This window comes from Alosa alosa, chromosome 5, assembly GCF_017589495.1.
Source record: "Alosa alosa isolate M-15738 ecotype Scorff River chromosome 5, AALO_Geno_1.1, whole genome shotgun sequence".
NCBI classification, from domain to species: Eukaryota; Metazoa; Chordata; class Actinopteri; order Clupeiformes; family Clupeidae; genus Alosa; species Alosa alosa.
The window spans coordinates 31203359-31223358 of NC_063193.1; the positions used below are offsets into that span (position 1 = coordinate 31203359).

Consider the following 20000-nt stretch of genomic DNA (forward strand, 5'->3'; position numbering starts at 1 on the left):
AGGTTAGGTTTTTGGGCTGGTTAATTGAGATAAGTAGGGAAGCTGACTGGAGTGTAGCACTATCATGTTAATATCTGGGCTGGTTTATTGAGATAAGTAGTGATGCTGACTGGTGTGCAGCTTTAGCATTGAGAGCTCTGAGCTGGCTCATTTCGATTTAAAAAGGGAAACTGATAAGAAGTTAGCGTTAGCATTGAGAGCTCTGAGCTCTGGCTCATTCATATTTAAAGAGGGAAACTGAGAGGAAGTTAGCATTAGCATTGACAGCTCTGGTCTGGCTCATTTAGATTTAAAGTGGGAAACTGTGAGGAAGTTCGCAATAGCATTGACAAGCTCTGGGCCAGCAAACTCTCCTGCCTGCAGCTTGAGTCTGTTCACTCTGCCAAGAATGAAATTATAAACATGCTGCTGCTCGCTGTGTTGCCCCAGCAACCGCTGATGTCTGTGCAGTTGGCGAACTGTTGGAGGTCTGAACTGGTGCACAGATCACACCTGCAGGTCTCAGCAGCCTCTTTAGCCAGAGTCACTCACACACACACACACACACACACACACACAAACACACACACACACACACACTCATCAGTGATCACATGTGCAGGTCTCAACAGTTTTTTCAGCCAGAGTCACACGCACACACACGTTCACAGAGAACACACACACACAAACACACACACACACCCTCTTCACATGTGTGGCTCTCAGCAGCTTGTTTAGCCTGATTCTCTCTCTCTCTCTCCCTCTCTCACACACACACACACACCTGCAGGACTCGGAGGGGAGAGAATCAGCTGCCTCTTTAGCCAGGGTCACGTTTCACTGTTAATTTGTAGGCACACATACCAGTCTCTGCTGGAGGCCTGATGTTTCAGTTACTGTTTGCTTTTTGGAAAGAAGGAAATGTGCTAATTGGCTTTTAGGCTTTTGTACAACAGTATTAGCTAGACAAAAAATTCCCATTATGTTATTGTGTAGCTTAGTACCCTGGGATAGAGACAGCTGTAGGTTAGTATCCTGAGAGTGAGACAGTTGTCTGTGTGACTGTCTGAGTCACTCCTTAGAGTGAGACAGCTGTAGGTTAGTATCTTGAGAGTGAGACAGCTGTCTGTGTGACTGTCTGAGTCACTCCTGAGAGTGAGACAGCTGTAGGTTAGTATCCTGAGAGTGAAACCGTTGTCTGTGTGACTGTCTGACTCACTCCTTAGAGTGAGACAGCTGTAGGTTAGTATCCTGAGAGTGAGACAGCTGTCTGTGTGACTCTTGAGAGAGAGACGTCTTCTGCTGCATCTCCAGGGGCTCTGGCTGTGAGCCCCAGCGCTGCAGCCATCTTGTCCATCTCATCCAGCTCTCTGCTGATGTCCAGCACGTCCACCTCCTTCTGCAGGAGTGCAGTGGCCAGAGCCTCAGAGCTCCATGCTGCTGCCCCGCAGGGTGCTGGGTCCCCAGACCTCCATGTGGCCCTCACGCCTGCCTCCTCCTGCTGTCGTGTGGCCTTAGAAGTCAGAGCATCACGAGAGGCCCCATATGCTTCAGCCAGCACGGAGGCAGGTGCGGCAGATGCCCCGCACGCCCGGAAGTGTGTTTCCTCCGGGGTCAAAGGTGCGCCAGCTGCCCCATCGTACACCCTCTCCAGTACCAGCTGCCACCCCCCAGGCAGGGCGTAGCGACTCCTGCTGCTGTGGGCACCGCTGGCAAAGCTATGGATGCCCGCCGTCTCCAGGAAGTCCTCCAGGGGGTCCTCTGCTCCGGCCGCCTGGGCGTCTGGAGGTGGGGGCCGCGAGGGGAGGTCCAGGCGCTCGGCCAGGCATGAGACGATGGCGCTGGGCTCCGTCAGCTCGATGCATGTGGGCCCCTCAGGACCAGAGGCGCTGTGGCCGGGCACGCCTTGCCCACCTGGCACACCTGGCACACCTGCGCCAGCGTCTGCGTCTGCGTCTGGGAGTGCAGCGTCTCCTGAATCTCTGTTCACTCCTCTCCGAGTGTGTTCCGGAGCGCAGGACACCTTAAGTCCAGCGTTGTCCTGCTTCTGTGTGCGGTCGCCGCCCAGCAGACTCTCCGTCTGGGTCTGTGAACGTAAGGGGCTACTGCGCTGTGTGCGGTCGCCGCCCAGCAGACTCTCCGTCTGGGTCTGTGAACGTAAGGGGCTACTGCGCTGTGTGCGGTCGCCGCCCAGCAGACTCTCCGTCTGGGTCTGTGAACGTAAGGGGCTACTGCGCTGTGTGCGGTCGCCATCTGCCCACCAGGGGGCTCCCTGCCTCTGCCCACCTGCACCGTCTCCTCCTGCAGGCGCAATCGGTATGGTCAGCGTGTGAGGCATGTTGGGTCTGGCCGTTGTGTGAGGTGTGTTGGGTCTGGCCGTTGTGTGAGGTGTGTTTAGTCTGGCCGTTGTGTGAGGTGTGTTTAGTCTGGCCGTTGTGTGAGGTGTGTTGGGTCTGGCCGTTGTGTGAGGTGTGTTTGGTCTGGCCGTTGTGTGAGGTGTGTTGGGTCTGGCCGTTGTGTGAGGTATGTTGGGTCTGGCCGTTGTGTGAGGTGTGTTTAGTCTGGCCGTTGTGTGAGGTGTGTTCTCTAGAATCAGTCTCCATTGGTGATTCTGCCGGCTGAGCCACGCCCCTCTGGAGGCCAGCAGGAAGCTTTCGTTGTCATAGTAACGCTCAGTGACGGTGGTCTCCTCCACGCAGTTGGCTCCAAGGGTTTGGAGCAGGGCCTCGGTGTGTGTTCCCACGCTGTAGGGCAGTGCCACACACACACGGATCGGACCTTTGGGCCTTAAAGATGGATCCTCCTGCTCCACACTCACGTAAGCTGAGTCCTGTTGTGTTGCCTCCACTGAGACTGGGTCTTTAGTCAGGCGGGGCTCTTGCCGTTTAGCCACCATAGAGACTGGGTCTTTAGTCAGGCGGGGCTCTTGCCGTTTAGCCACCAAAGGGACTGGGTCTTTAGTGGGGGGGTTCCTGGTGTAGAGGCTGGGTCTTTAGCGTGGGGGGGGTTCCTGGTGTAGAGGCTGGGTCTTTAGCGTGGGGGGGTTCCTGGTGTAAAGGGTGGCTCTTTAGTGTGGGGGGGTTCCTGGTGTGGGTCTTTAGTGTGTGGGGGGGTTCCTGGTGCGTAGCCTTCATAGAGGCTGGTTTGCAGCTGCTCAGCACCCTAAGCAGGGAAAAGAGACGGTCACATGCAGGGGGGATCTACAGTATGTGGGCTGGACATGGCAGTTATAACTCAGTTGTACCTTATCACGCACTGTGGGCTATCTGCACTGACAGCTGATTATAAAGGCTGCTGATTCATCTGAAGATGAACAAAGTACAGCCATAGATGGCAACACTGCTGTATATAGTGTACATTAATTCAGTTCAGCTGAACTCCGCACATGCAAACACATGCAGTGATTATGATTATTTGCTCTGCACTGATTCCAACTGAGCATCGTGTAACTGAAGCTCATATGGCATCAGAGAGAGTGTGAGGAAACTGAAGCTCATATGAGAGTGTGAGGAAACTGAAGCTCATATGAGAGTGTGAGGAAACAGACACAACTGCAAGTTTCTTGTCTGCATGGGGACTTTTCTGGGGAACAGATCTAGTCTCACAGGCCCCATGACATGTCATCTGATATTTTATTTTACACTATCCTCTCATGACTTCAGGATTAATACTACACAGCGCTATACAATGTATAGTGTAGTGTGGTGTGGTGTGGTGTGGTGTGGTGTGGTGTGGTGCATTTACTCACCTTATCAGAATGCTGACTGAGGGGCGATGTGCTGTTCCTTGTGGAGCTCAGTGTGCTGTGTGCTGGTGTTGTATGCTGGAGAAGTGAAGGATTTTTTCCGAAAGCGTCCTTGCCGTGGTCAACTGAAGGGCAGACATGGCCAGTAGTCCCCTGTCAGCGGAGATGATGCATTTGTAACCGGGAGCGTAATCCAAGTTCACCCCTGTGCCTGCTCGGAAAGGACAATGTTTATTGTTACCTCTGTGGTTGCTATGGTAGCCAGCACCTGCATCTGATTCTCAGGTCCTGATTGGCTGTTCACAGGGAAAGCCAACAGAACAATGTGAGCACAAACAAGTGGAACTGTGAGGGGGAGCGTGCTGGGCATGGCTTAGCCTAGCCTGAGAGTAAACTCTCTTTTTAAAGCAGGTCTAGACTCAATCCATGGCCCTCAGAGCTTCATCTTTATCTTGATTTGGTACAGCAACAAACAGGTAGAGTGTGTAGTTATTGCACTCGTGGTAGAGTGTGTAGTTATTGCACTCGTGGTAGAGTGTGTAGTTATTGCACTCGTGGTAGAGTGTGTAGTTATTGCACTTGTGGTAAAGTGTGTAGTTATTGCACTTGTGGTAGAGTATGTAGTTATTGCACTCGTGGTAGAGTGTGTAGTTATTGCACTCGTGGTAGAGTGTGTAGTTATTGCACTCGTGGTAGAGTGTGTAGTTATTGCACTCGTGGTAGAGTGTGTAGTTATTGCACTCGTGGTAGAGTGTGTAGTTATTGCACTCGTGGTAGAGTGTGTAGTTATTGCACTCGTGGTAGAGTGTGTAGTTATTGCACTCGTGGTAGAGTGTGTAGTTATTGCACTCGTGGTAGAGTGTGTAGTTATTGCACTCGTGGTAGAGTGTGTAGTTATTGCACTCGTGGTAGAGTATGTAGTTATTGCACTTGTGGTAGAGTGTGTAGTTACTGCTGGGACTCGTGGTGGAGTGTGTATTGGAGTCGTGGTAGTGTGTGGCGTTATTGTGCTGGAACTCGTGGCAGAGTCGGCGCTGTTTGCTTTCCTGCTCTGAGGAGGTAAGGAGGAGAGGCGGAGAGGTTTGGAGGGTGTGTGTGTGGGGGCACTGTGCACAGCTGTGAAGCTCTGATAAACAGCCGTGGTTGTGATATTAGGATAATTGTTTACACACTGTCAGGTTCTGTTGGTGTGTGTGGACAGCTCTGTGAATGTGTGTGTGTGTGTGTGTGTGTGTGTGTGTGTGTGTGTGTGTGTGTGTGTGAGGACAGGTGCAGCGTTGGGCTGATGATCCCCCCTGCCTCATCTGCTGCTGGGAAACACTCTGGACACATTAAAACATCCCCTCAAACAAACAGTGAAACAGCCTTTCATACACACTCTAAGACATGCTCCAAATCACTGCAACACACTCTAACAGCCCCTCAAACACACACTGAAACACACTCTAAGACCCCCTCAAACACACACTGCAACACACTCTAAGACACACTCCAAATCACTGCAACACACTTCAAAAAGCACTCTAACAGACTCTAAAGCCGGCGATGGCCTCTGCAGCTTCTAGCCCTGCTGTGATGAAAGAGGAGAAACTAGAGCAGAGAGCTGAGATCCCCTTTACACAGAGATCCCCTTTACACAGAGATCCCCTTTACACAAAGATCCCCTTTACACAAAGATCCCCTTTACACAAAGATCCCCTTTACACAGAGATCCCCTTTACACAGAGATCCCCTTTACACAGAGATCCCCTTTACACAGAGATCCCCTTTACACAGAGATCCCCTTTACACAGAGATCCCCTTTACACAGAGATCCCCTTTACACTGAGATCCCCTTTACACAGAGATCCCCTTTACACAAACCTACTGAGATCCCCTTTACACAGAGATCCCCTTTACACAAACCTACTGAGATCCCCTTTACACAGAGATCCCCTTTACACAAACCTACTGAGATCCCCTTTACACAAACCTACTGAGATCCCCTTTACACAAACCTACTGAGATCCCCTTTACACAAACCTACTGACATCCCCTTTACACATAGCTCTCTCTCTCTCTCTTTCTCTCTCTCTCTCTTACTTGCTCTCTCTCCTTTCATAGCTCTCTCTCTCTCTTTCTCTCTCTCTCTTACTCTCTCTCTCTCTCTCTCCTCTCATAGCTCTCTGTCTCTCTCTCTGTCTCTCTCTGTCTCTCCTCTCATAGCTCTCTCTCTCTCTCTCTTCTCATAGCTCTCTCTCTCTGTCTCTCTCTTCCCTGATAGTTGGTCCTGACCAGTGGATGAGAGGATGGGGCCGTGTCTAGCCTCGCTCTGAAGAGGTCAGGGATGTAAGAAAAGATCCAAACACCATGGGTATGTACACACACATCTCACACACTCATCAACATCCAAACACCATGGGTGCGTACACACACATTTGTACACACACATCTCTCACGCACACAGCGATCGTACGTAATTTCAAGCCCATAACATTTTTTGTCACATTCAGCAATCATCTCCTCACAAATGCTAGCTGCCCATTCCATGAGTACACTGTAAAAAAAACAGTCTCTGTGGGCAACCCAGGCTCTGAACACTGGAAACAAACAAAGTGGGGGCAGCCTGTCCCCCAAACAAGCCATGTGACTGTGTGTGTGTGTGTGTGTGTGCCTATATCTATGTTTTTTTGTCTCTGTGTTATTGGTGTTAGTTCCCCTTCTGTGTTAGTGTGATTACACAAATTACATTATCTTGATGCCCAAGACAAATTTCTCTATGTTAGATCAAAAGAGTATATATACTTATACTTATACTACAAAAACTAAACCCTGCGTGGAGTTTCCCTGGGAATACTGAAGCTTCAGAGGTTTGGTCCTTGCTTAAAATGTAATGCATGTTGTTTTTGACAGTTGTGTCTGCTAATAAATTCAAACATAAACATAAACACAAACAAACGTGACTTCCTGTGCAATCGCTAACTACACTTTTGAGTGTTGTTGCGTGACTGTTTCATAATCATCACTATGTCTAATGTTAAAAGTGGCTAATGTGTATGTGCTTTGAGCTTTTGTTCCATCCTGAGTGTGTGTGTGTGTGTGTGTGTGTGTGTGTGTGTGTGTGTGTGTGTGTGTATGAAGTAGGGTGTGTGTGTATGTGTGTGTGTAAAGTACAGTAGGGTGTGTGTGTTTGTGTTTGTTTGTGAAATAGGAAGTGTGTGTGTGTGTGTGTGTGTATGAAGTAGGGTGTGTGTGTATGTGTGTGTGTAAAGTACAGTAGGGTGTGTGTGTTTGTGTTTGTTTGTGAAATAGGAAGTGTGTGTGTGTGTGTGCAGTAGGGGTGTGTGTGTGTGTGTGTGTGTGTGTGTGTGTGTGTGTGTGTGTGTGTGTGTGTGTGTGTGTGTGTGTGTGTGTGTGTGTGTGTGAAGTAGGGAGTGTGTGAGGTCTTGTGCTATTTGGAATAAATCCTCTGCTCTCAGCCCCAGTGATGTTGGGCAACAATTAGGGTGGAGGAAGTGACCCATCTGGCACTCTAGCTGCCCTGTCCTCAGGTTGAGGTTAGCAGGTTTGTGGGACAGGAGTGTGTGTGTGTGTGTGTGTGTGTGTGTGTGTGTGTGTGTGTGTGTGTGTTCCCTCCTTCGCTGCTGCTCTGTCAGTAGATTCCTCTGGGGCCGTTGACACATCGCTGAGGCTGCTCTTTCTGATCTCGAGCTGAATATGCCTCGCTCATCTCTTGCTTCACCACCCATCCCATAATAACTGCCAGCTCCAGGGGTTGCCCAGGCAACAGCCCGCTCCACCCTCCCTCAGCCCCCATGCTGGTGTGGGACAGTGTCTGTCTGGGGCCAGTTGGACTAAATGGGAATAGGGGCTCCGTCATGCTACTGCACTAGTGGCAGGAGGTCTCAGTTTGATGAGGTAGCATAACTGGTCTATAAATCAGATCAGTGGGTATCATAAACATTCTGTGTATCTAAGGTCTCAGTTTGATGAGGTAGCATAAACATTCCGTGTATCTAAGGTCTCAGTTTGATGAGGTAGCAGGTGTCTGGATTGGACACATGGTTGACTAGAGGCCTGAGCTCCACTACTCTCCTGACGATTCCTCTTCCATTGCTCTGAGTGTGTGCTTTTATTTAATGCATGAAAGAGATTGTTGTGATGTAATAGAAGGGTGACTTCATTTAGTGTGTGAGTAAAAGTGAGTGTTGATTTGGGGATGGGTGTCTGTGTGTGTATGTGAATAAGAGTGAGTGCTAATTTGGTGATGGTGCTAAGTGGCGATGAGGTGTGTGTGTGTGTGTGTGTGTGTGCTAAGAGTATTGCATGCTTGCGTGTGTGTGTGTGTGTGTGTGTGTGCGCGTGTGCTAGGAGTATTGCATGCATGTGTGTGTGAGTGAATAAAAGTGTGCATGTGAGAGAGTAGTGCTGAGTGTGTGTGTTGATGGGGAGGAGGTCTTGTCTGGTTGTGTCTTAATGAGAAGTGGCTGTCTGGCGTTCTGAATGTAGGCCAGAGTCAGTAAGACACAGAGGTCTGCTGGGACAAGCCTGCTCAGGCACTCATACATGGAGAAGCACTCCCTCTGCTGGACATATATCTGCATTACAACTGCTCCCCTTGACATGATGTATTAATACATGTGGTTGCTCTTGGCTATTTGTGCTCTACTTTATATGTGTTCTGTATAACTTTACATGGCAGACAGTGACACAACTGGTATGTGTATGAACGTTGCAGGTGATATTGTATTGTATTGCTGAGGGTTGTATTAACCTGTGTGTATGTGTGTGTGTGTGTGTGTGTTGCAGGTGATAATGTGTGAGGGCTGAGAGCATGTACAGGAGGAATGGGCTCCCCGCCAGCGTCAGCATCACCTCCGCCTCTCCAGACGTGAGTTTACACTTTACACACACTTTACACACACTTTAATCACACTTTACACACATACGCTTTACACACACTTTACACTGATGCTTAAAAACAACACGTTATTCTCATACAGACATGAGTTGACACTTTATACAGTACTTTACAAACACTTTACACTTGACTTTATATTAACTCTCAGAAGTTTAGGGGGGAGCCTCAGCACAGTGGTGGCTTCAGAATCCTGTGCCACAAATGGACACCTTACACACACCTTACATACACTTTCCACACACACACCTTACACACACTTTCCACACACCTTACACACTTTACAACCTGTGCCACGAACGGGCTCGTTGCCCATGGAGACCTGGGAAGTAACGAAGTTTAGCCTTGGAGAGTGCATCATTAACCTTCACTAGTTTTGACCTTTGTTAAAAGAGAGTAAAAGCATTTTTTAATTGTGGGACTACATGCAATTGAGCGTCCCTGTGCTGGCCTTGAGTACGCGTATGAAGATGTAAACTCACAGTGACAGGGGTGTGTTTGCATCAGAGCATCTGCTAAAGCCATCACCCTGTGAGGAGCGTTGCTTTCTAGGCCTGAGACCAGAGAAGACCTCGTGCCTCTCCGTGATCCTGGCAGTGTCTGGGCATTGTGATGGCGACACATCGCTTTAGATGAATCATTAGCTTTGGACGAACGCACTGGCAGCGGCGTCTGTCTCCGGTGTGGCCAGCTGTCTCTTAATCTGGCGTCCGCCGGCCCTTTGCCAGGGAGATGATGGATCATGGAGGCCTTTCCTCTCAGCGTCTTTCCGTCTGTCGGCCGCCAGGGCTCAGATCAGCTCCGCCGCGTCTCTCCGCACCTCTCTAAACCGCCAGCGCACGTCGTCGCCATGACGCCCTCCACATGTCAGAAGAACGCCGGCGTATAGCCGTCCACATGTCAGTTTGAGGGATCCGGCAGCTACGCGGGAGCTTATGTTTCACCCCTGGAATAGCACCACCGATGAACAAAGGCCTTAATATTTTGCTGGAAGGAACCAAAACCAATGATTGAGGCCTTCCTGTTTTACTTGAAGGGAAAAGCCAATGGTGGGGGTCTTAATGTGTCAGTTTGAGGCACCAGAACTCCGGATGATGGAAGGTTTAATAGGTCACTTTAAGGACTAACGCAATGATGGACACGTTTAGATGTCACTCTTAGCCATAGGGTTGTGGGGGAAAGTTTAACGTGTTGCGCTGTGTGATTGACTCACTGACCGACTCACTGACCGAGGGGTTTATATGGCAAGTTTTTGGAATTAGGTGGTGATGGAAGGGCTTATATTTGACTTCTGTAAGGAGCTTTTACATATCACTAGGAACAGTACTGGCACAATGCAGGGTTTTATAGTTTGCCTAGGTAGTGATTTGAGCTGTTAAAAAGTAACATTATGGACACATTCGAGCCTTTTGAAAGTAACAGTACTGTCACAGAGGGTTTTACATTTTGCCTAGGTAGTGATTTGAGCCTTCATATATCTCTAAGAGTACTTTATATATCTCTTATTTTTAGGGTAGTGATTTGAGCCTTTATATATCTCTAAGAGTACTGTCACAGTGGAGGGCTTTATGTTTTACTTATGCAGTGATAGAGGTAAGTCTGAGAAAGGGCCACGAGCTCGAAACGTCACAATAAAAAAAAAGGGCCACGAGCTCGAAACGTCACAATAAAAAAAGAGGACCATGCTTGCCCTAGGGTTATCATCAAGGCATTACTGTAACGGAGCCTTATCCTTGGGGCCTCAGACATCTATGTGTGCCTTGTGTGTGTATGTGTGTGTGTGTGTGTGTGTGTGTGTGTGTGTGCAGATGAGGTTACAGCAGCAGACAGAGCCAGAGCAGGATACTCATCCCTCCCGATAGCTCACGTCCTCTCTAATTGCTCCCGTCTCCTCGCGTTTGACTGCCCATCACTCCACGACAACACACACACACACACACACACACACACACACACACACACACATAGATGTCTGAGGCCCCAAGGATAAGGCTCCATTACAGTAATGCCTTGATGATAACCCTAGGGCAAGCATGGTCCTTTTCCAAGACATGACGGAATGGCATTGCTAGTGAAAGGAAAATCAGGCAAAGAGGCAATCAGCACTAAAAAACACAGTGTAAAAAACACTCCACAGAGATAGGAACATTGGTCCAACCTATGTACTGGAATTGGACATGTATTACTGATGGCAATGTGCTAGTGCAGTGGTAATGTATTAGTGATGACAATGTGGTAGTGCAGTGGTAATGTATTAATGATGACAATGTGGTAGTGCAGTGGTAATGTATTAATGATGACAATGTGGTAGTGCAGTGGTAATGTATTAGTGATGGCAATGTGGTGGTGGCAGTGGTAATGTATTAGTGATGGCAATGGCAATGTGGTGGTGGCAGTGGTAATGTATTAGTGATGGCAATGTGGTAGTGCAGTGGTAAAGTATTAGTGGTGGTAATGTGGTAGTGCAGTGGTAATGTATTAGTGATGGCAATGTGGTAGTGCAGTGGCAATGTGGTAGTGCAGTGGTAATGCAGTGGTAATGTATTAGTGATGCCAATGTGGTAGTGCAGTGGCAATGTGGTAGTGCAGTGGTAATGCAGTGGTAATGTATTAGTGATAGCAATGTGGTAGTACAGTGGTAATGTATTAATGATGACAATGTGGTAATGCAGTGGTAATGTATTAGTGGTGGCAATGTGGTGGTGGCAGTGGTAATGTATTAGTGGTGGCAATGTGGTAGTGCAGTGGTAATGTATTAGTGATGACAATGTGGTAGTGCAGTGGTAATGTATTAATGATGACAATGTGGTAGTGCAGTGGTAATGTATTAATGATGACAATGTGGTAGTGCAGTGGTAATGTATTGGTGGTGGCAATGTGGTGGTGGCAGTGGTAATGTATTGGTGATGGCAATGTGGTAGTGCAGTGGTAATGTACGTATTAATGATGACAATGTGGTCGTGGCAGTGGTAATGTATTAATGATGGCAATGTGGTCGTGGCAGTGGTAATGTATTGGTGATGACAATGTGGTAGTGCAGTGGTAATGTATTGGTGATGGCAATGTGGTGGTGGCAGTGGTAATGTATTGGTGATTGGTCATTGCATAGGTAATGACACTGTTAATGTAGTGGTAGTGGTGTAGTGGTTGTAAGCAGTGGTTAAAGTGGGATTTTGCAGGTGGGGGAACCCTGATATCCAGTGTCAATGCAATGGGAAAAATGACTCACCGTTGGACAACATATTGAGTATCGTAGTGTAGCAATACTTTTTTGGACAAGAATTGCTAGCTTCTTGGTCACCTCTGTCCGTCTGTCAAAATAGCCCCCATATTGATTTGTACCAGGGGTGTCATTAGAGCTGCACTGGGGCAGATGGCAGGGGGGTCTGGGGGCATGTTCCCCCGTAACAACATTGTGTATATTTATTTTCACATGTAAATGCGTCAATCTGGTGCACTCTGAAGGAGAGGCAGGCTGCAATGTGACGGCACGCACAAAAAAATAATCACAATCTCCATCTCTCTTTCTCCATCTCTCTCCTCATCTCTCTCCTTTGTTCTCTCTATCTCTCTCTCTCTCCCTCTCTCTGCCTCCCCATCTCTCTCTTTCCCTCTCTTTCTCCATCTCTCCTTTGTTCTCTCTCCATTTCTCTCTATCCCTCTCTCTCCATCTCTCTCCTTTGTCCTCCCTCTCTCCCTCTCTCTCTCCATTTCTCTCCATCTCTCTCCTTTGTCCTCTCTCTCTCCCTCTCTCCCTCCATTTCTCTCTCTCCCTCTCTCTCTCCCTCTCTCTCCCTCTCTCCCTCTCTCAGGACAGCAGCAGTTCTGAGTCTCTGGATGGGCGGAGTCTGGACTCGTCTAAAAGTTATGACGCTGTTGTGTTTGACGTGCTGAAAGTGACTCCTGAGGAGTTTGCTGTGAGTAAACAACATGCGTACGGCACGCAAACAACATCTACAGCGCGCGTACAACACACAAACCACATGCAAACAACATCTACAGCACGCATACAACACGCAAACCACATGCAAACAACATCTACAGCACGCATACAACACGCAAACCACATGCAAACAACATCTACAGCACGCGTACAACACGCAAACCACATGCAAACAACATCTACAGCACGCAGCATAACAACCGCATAAAACAACATCTACAGCACGACACTAATGAAAAACCACATGCAAACATCTACAGCACGCGTACAACACACAAACTACACGCAAACAACATCTATGGTAATGCTGTGACAACACGCAAAACCATACGTAAACAACATCTACAGCACGATAATAACATGAATAATATGCCTACTTTAATTCTCCTACAACACACACATACTGTACAACGCCTACGGCACGCAAACAACGCCTACGGCACACATACAACACGCAGACCACACGCAAACAACAGCTACAGCACACATACAACATGCATACAGCAAATCCACACAGTCTCTCATACATACTTTTAGTCTGCACTAAACCCACACACACTCCCATACTCAGTCTGCACTAAACCCACACACACTCCCATACTCAGTTTAAAATAAACACTCGATGGTGTTTTAGGCCCCTTGCTTTTTTCAGTGCTGTGTGTACTGCCCCATTTGTGTGCTGTGTTACAGTGCTGTGTGTGTAACTGTGTGTGTAACTGTGTGTAACTGTGTGTGTAACTGTGTGTAACTGTGCTGTGTTTGTAACTGTGTGTGCTTTAACTGTTATTGTGCTGTGTGTGTAACTGTGTGTGTAACTGTGTAAGCTTTGTGCTGTGTGTGTGTAACTGTGTGTAACTTTAACAATGTGTGTAACTGTGTGTGTAACTGTGCTGTGCTGTGTGTGTAACTGTGTGTGTAACTGTGCTGTGTGTGTAACTGTGCTGTGTAACTGTGCTGTGTGTGTAACTGTGTGTGTAACTGTGCTGTGTGTTGTAACTGTGCTGTGTGTGTAACTGTGTGTGTAACTGTGCTGTTGTGTAACTGTGCTGTGTGTGTAACTGTGTGTGTGTAACTGTGCTGTGTGTGTAACTTTGTGCTGTGTGTGTAACTGTGTGCTGTGTGTGTGTAACTGTGTGTGTAACTGTGCTGTGTGTAACTGTGTGTGTGACTGTGCTGTGTGTGTAACTGTGTGTGTAACTGTGCTGTGTGTGTAACTGTGCTGTGTGTGTGACTGTGCTGTGTGTGTAACTGTGCTGTGTGTGTAACTGTGCTGTGTGTGTGTAACTGTGCTGTGTGTGTGTGCTGTGTGTGTAACTGTGCTGTGTGTGTGTGTGTGTGCTGTGTGTGTGTAACTGTGCTGTGTGTGTAACTGTGCTGTGTGTGTAACTGTGCTGCTGTGTGTTGTGCTGTGGTATTGCTGTGTGTGTGACTGTGTGTGTGTAACTGTGCTGTGTGTGTAACTGTGCTGTGTGTGTAACTGTGTGTGTGTGTGTGTAACTGTGTGTGTGTGTGACTGTGCTGTGTGTGTAACTGTGTGTGTGTAACTGTGCTGTGTAACTGTGCTGTGTGTGTGACTGTGCTGTGTGTGTAACTGTGTGTGTAACTGTGCTGTGTGTGTAACTGTGTGTGTAACTGTGCTGTGTGTGTAACTGTGCTGTGTGACTGTGCTGTGTGTGTGTAACTGTGCTGTGTGTGTGTAACTGTGCTGTGTGTTGTGCTGTGTCTGTAACTGTGCTGTGTGTGTGACTGTGCTGTGTGTGTAACTGTGCTGTGTGTGTAACTGTGCTGTGTAACTGTGTGTGTAACTGTGCTGTGTGTGTAACTGTGTGTGTAACTGTGCTGTGTGTGTAACTGTGCTGTGTGTGTGCTGTGCTGTGTGTGACTGTGCTGTGTGTGTGTAACTGTGCTGTGTGTGTAACTGTGCTGTGTGACTGTGCTGTGTGTGTGACTGTGCTGTGTGTGTAACTGTGCTGTGTGTGTAACTGTGCTGTGTGTGTAACTGTGCTGTGTGTGTAACTGTGTTGTGTGTGTAACTGTGCTGTGTGACTGTGCTGTGTGTGTGTAACTGTGCTGTGTGTGTAGCTTTATTACTGTGGTATTGTAGCTTGTGCTGTGTGTGTGTGTAACGTGCAATGACGTAACTTTGTGCTGTGTGACTTTGTGCTGTGTGTGTGTAACTGTGCTGTGTGTTTAACCATGCTGTGTGTGTGTGACTGTGCTGTGTGTGTAGCTTTGTGGTGTGTGCTTTAACTGTGTACATTAGCCAGCTTGTGTTGTGTGTAACTGTGTGTGCCAGCTTTGTGCTGTGTGTAACTGTGTGTGTAACTGTGCTGCGTGTGTGTAACTGTGCTGTGTGTGTAACTGTGCTGTGTGACTGTGCTGTGTGTGTGTAACTGTGCTGTGTGTGTAACTGTGCTGTGTGACTGTGCTGTGTCTGTAACTGTGCTGTGTGTGTGACTGTGCTGTGTGTGTAACTGTGCTGTGTGTGTAACTGTGCTGTGTGTGTAACTGTGTGTGTAACTGTGCTGTGTGTGTAACTGTGCTGTGTGTGTTTAACTGTGCTGTGTGTGTGACTGTGCTGTGTGTGTAACTGTGCTGTGTGTGTAACTGTGCTGTGTGTGTAACTGTGTGTGTAACTGTGCTGTGTGTGTAACTGTGCTGTGTGTGTGTGCTGTGTGTGTAACTGTGCTGTGTGTGTAACTGTGCTGTGTGTGTAACTGTGCTGTGTGTGTGACTGTGCTGTGTGTGTAACTGTGCTGTGTAACTGTGCTGTGTGTGTGTAACTGTGTGTGTAACTGTGCTGTGGTAATGTAACTGTGTGTAACTGGCTGTGTGATAACTGTGCTGTGTAACTGTGCTGGTATTGATGACTGTAACTTTGTGCTGTGTGTGTAACTTGTGCTGTGTGGCACAATGCTGTGTCTGTAGCTTGTGCTGTGTGTGTGACATGCTGTGTGTGTAACTGTGCTGTGTGTGTAACTGTGCTGTGTAACTGTGTGTAGCAGTTCCACTGTGTGTGTAACCAATGCTTTGTGTGTATTGACTGTGCTGTGTGTGTAACTGTGCTGTGTGTGTAACTGTGCTGTGTGTGTAACTGTGTGTGTTAATGGCTTTGTTAACGGTATTGTTGTGGCTTTGTTAGCTTGTGTGTTGTTAACATTGTGTGTGGCTTTGTGCTGTGTGTGTAGCTTGTGCTGTGTGTGTGACTGTGCTTTTGTGTGTTAATGACTTTGTGTTATTGGCTAACTTTGTTAACATTGTAACACATTAACATTATTATTGTTTATTAACGTATTGTGTAACTGTGTGTGTAGCTTTGTGCTGTGGTATTAACTGTGTGTGTAACTGTGTAACAGTAATGATTTATTAACATTATTATTGATGTAACTGTGCTGTGTGTTAACTTTGACGCTGTGACGTGCTGTAATGCTGTAACTGTGCTGTGTGTGTGACTGTGCTGTGTGTGCTTGTGCTGTGTGTGGCTTTATTAGCAATGTAGCACAATGTGTGTGGCGTGCTGTGTGTGTAACTGTGTGTGTAACTGTGTGTGTAACTGTGCTGTGTGTGTAACTGTGCTTATTGGCTGACTGTGCTGTGTGTGTGTAACTTTGTGCTGTGTGACTGTGCTGTGTGTGTAACTGTGCTGTGTGTGTGACTTTGTGCTGTGTGTGTGTAGCTTTGTGCTGTGTGTGTAACTGTGCTGTGTGTGTAACTGTGCTGTGTGTGTGTAACTGTGTTGTGTGTGTAACTGTGCTGTGTGACTGTGCTGTGTGTGTGTAACTGTGCTGTGTGTGTAACTGTGCTGTGTGTGTAACTGTGCTGTGTGTGTAACTGTGCTGTGTGACTGTGCTGTGTGTGTGTAACTGTGCTGTGTGTTTAACCATGCTGTGTGTGTGACTGTGCTGTGTGTGTAACTGTGTTGTGTGTAACTGTGTGTGTAACTGTGTTGTGTGTAACTGTGTGTGTAACTGTGCTGTGTGTAACTGTGTGTGTAACTGTGCTGCGTGTGTAACTGTGCTGTGTGTGTAACTGTGCTGTGTGTGTGTAACTGTGCTGTGTGTGTAACTTTGTGCTGCGTGTGTGTAACTTTGTGCTGTGGTGTGTGGCTTTGTGCTGTGGGACTGTGCTGTGTGTGTGTAGCTTTGTGCTGTGTGTGTAACTGTGCTGTGTGACTGTGCTGTGTGTGTAACTGTGCTGTGTGTGACTGTGCTGTGTGTGTAACTGTGCTGTGTGTGTGTAACTGTGCTGTGTGACTGTGCTGTGTGTGTGTAACTGTGCTGTGTGTTTAACCGTGCTGTGTGTGTGACTGTGCTGTGTGTGTAACTGTGTTGTGTGTAACTGTGTGTGTAACTGTGTGTGTGTAACTGTGCTGTGTGTGTAACTGTGCTGTGTGTAACTGTGTGTGTAACTGTGCTTTGTGTGTAACTGTGCTGTGTGTGTAACTGTGCTGCGTGTGTGTAACTGTGCTGTGTGTGTGTGTGTGCTGTGTGTGTAACTGTGTGTGTAACTGTGCTTTGTGTGTAACTGTGCTGTGTGTGTAACTGTGCTGCATGTGTGTAACTGTGCTGTGTGTGTAACTGTGCTGTGTGTGTGTAACTGTGCTGTGTGTGTAACTGTGTGTGTAACTGTGCTGTGTGTGTGTAACTGTGCTGTGTGTGTGTAACTGTGCTGTGTGTGTAACTGTGTGTGCTGTGCGTGTAACTGTGTGTGTAACTGTGCTGTGTGTGTAACTGTGTGTGTAACTGTGTGTGTAACTGTGCTGTGTGTGTAACTGTGTGTGTGTAGCTTTGTGCTTTGCATGGCTTTGTGCTGTGTGTGTGTAACTGTGCTGTGTGTGTGTAACTGTGCTGTGTGTGTGTGTAACACAATGCTGTGTGTGTAACTGTGTGTGCTGTGCTGTGTGTGTAACTGTGTATATGTGTGTGTAACACGCCTTGCTGTGTGTGTAACTGTGTATTAACTGTGCTGTGTGTGTAACACAATGGGATCTTAACTGTGTGTGTATGTGTGTAACTGTGCTGTGTGTGTGTGTGTGTGTGTAACTGTGCTGTGTGTGTGTAACTGTGCTGTGTGTGTGTAACTGTGCTGTGTGTGTAACTGTGTGTGTAACTGTTTGTGTAACTGTGCTGTGTGTGTAACTGTGTGTGTAACTGTGCTGTGTGTGTAACTGTGTGTTTATTATGTATTGCTGTGTGTGTGTGGCTGTGCTGTGTGTGTAGCTTTGTGTGTGGTGTGTAAGCACTGTGCTGTGTGTGTAACTGTGTGTGTAACTGTGCTGTGTGTGTGTAACTGTGCTGTGTGTGTAACTGTGCTGTGTGTGTGTAACTGTGCTGTGTGTGTAACTTTGTGTGTAACTGTGCTGTGTGTGTGTAACTGTGCTGTGTGTGTGTAACTGTGCTGTGTGTGTAACTGTGTGTGTAACTGTGTGTGTAACTGTGCTGTGTGTGTGTAACTGTGCTGTGTGTGTAACTGTGTGTGTAACTGTGCTGTTTTCCGTCTTCTCTTCTCTGACAGAGCCAGATTACTCTGATGGACGCCCCAGTGTTCAAGGCCATCCAGCCAGAGGTGAGTGACTAAATATGACCCATGCATGACATACTCAAGGGTGTGTATGTGTGTGTGTTTGTTTGTGTGTTGGTTAAGTGTTGATTAACTACATGCAGTGCACTGGATCAGTGTTGATTAACTGCATGCAGTGCACTGGATCAGTGTTGATTAACTGCATGCAGTGCACTGGATCAGTGTTGATTAACTACATGCAGTGCACTGGATCAGTGTTGATTAACTGCATGCAGTGCAGACAAGTATTTGGGCTAACTGCATGCAGTGGATCGAGTGTTGATTAACTGCATGCAGTGCGGTGGAGAGAAACATGCAGTAGACTTGAGCCCTATGCTGAAGGGAATTACGCAATCCATGTTATACACCGAGAGGAAGGGTTCATTACAAGTGTGTGTGTGTGTGTGTGTGTGTGTGCGTGTCGTGTCTTGGCGTGCGTGTCGTGTGTGTGTGTGTGTGTGTGTGTGTGTGTGTGTGTGCGTGTGCGTGTGCATGCACGATGTATGTGTGTGTGTGCGTGTGCAGGTGTGTCTTGGCATATGTGTAATATGTGGTAATGTGTGTCGCGTGTGCAGAGTGTGTCTTGTAGCAGCGCATGTGTGTGTGTGTGAAGGTGTGTGTGGTGTGTGTGTGTGTGTGTGTGTGTGTGTGTGTGTGCATGCGCGTTATTGTATCGTTATTATTGTTGATGTTATTGTGAGTGTGTGTTCGTACTTGCGTTATTTGTGTGGCGTTAATGGCGTTATTGGTGCGTATTAGTGTAGATGCGTTGCGTTAGTGAACATTGATGATGATATTGTTGGCTGGAGACGGACGTCGTTAGCGATCCTCTTAATACATATTGTTATTGTCGGTGTTGGTAAAGCCTTACGGCTGTGTGCTGCTCTTGTCATGCATGACCTCACGAAGCTAGCGCAGGGTACCTGAACACCTGAACCTACACCACAATGAACACACACGCACACACACACACACGCACGAACAGACACACACCACACCTACACACGCACGCACCTGCACACACTGCACTACGGCCACCTGATCTTTCCCTCCTCCACTCAGATCCACTCAGGGATCTGTCCTCCCTCACACCTGCACCACTCAGATCCTGATTGCACTTCCACTCCGTCCATTCTGTTCCTTCCTTCCTCCATCCACTGAGCCAGTCCACCATTCAAATCCCTGGGCTTCTTTCTGTTCAATCCCGTTTCATTATTCCAGTCCCAGTGTTTGGTGATCCCTGTGACAGGGACGTAATGCTGTGCAATGGCCTCAGCATGAGAGGGTGTAATGTCTGCGATTTGTTAGTACATGGGCTGAGGGGGATATAACCCGCCTTCCCTCCTCGAGCACGTCCAGACAGAAGCGCCCGGCCAGCATCGGGCCTCATGCAAGCGGCGAGCCCAGAGATAGTGATCAGCGCCCGTGTGTGTGTGTGTGTGTGTGGTGTGTGTTTGTGTGTCGGTGTGTGTGTATTTGTGTGTGTGTTTCTGTGTCTGTGTGCATGTGTGTGTGTCTGTGTGTGTTTGTGTGTGTGTGTGTGCATGCGTGTGTGCTTGCCTGCCTGCGTGCATGCATGTGCGTGTGTCTATGTGTGCATGTGCGTGTGACTGTGTATGTGTGTGTCTATGTGTGCGTGTGTGTGTTTGTGTGTGTGTGTCTATGTACGTGTGTCTATGTGCTTGCCTGTGTGTGTGTGTTTGTGTGACGCGTTTGAGATGGTCTGAAGCGTTTGAGATGGTCTGGAGATGGTCTGGAGCGTTTGAGATGGTCTGGTTAGTATAAAACAGCTCTGTGTGGTCAGGGACAGCAAGGAGAGGGCCAAACACATGTGCCCTGGTGTCACAACAGACATGACGTTTGTGTGTATTTTTGTG

General features: G+C 47.8%; 1 protein-coding gene across 1 annotated transcript in view; it reads left to right on the top strand.

The window, feature by feature from the left end:
* ralgps1 (Ral GEF with PH domain and SH3 binding motif 1) overlaps positions 1–20000 on the top strand; it is a 185478-nt gene that overhangs the window by 7080 nt on the left and 158398 nt on the right. Inside the window, exons 2-5 of the mRNA XM_048244558.1 lie at positions 5988–6077; positions 8513–8594; positions 12434–12538; positions 18079–18129. Coding sequence (XP_048100515.1) covers positions 8538–8594; positions 12434–12538; positions 18079–18129 — 213 coding nt within the window. The 5' untranslated portion in view covers positions 5988–6077; positions 8513–8537. The remainder of the gene's footprint in view (positions 1–5987; positions 6078–8512; positions 8595–12433; positions 12539–18078; positions 18130–20000) is intronic.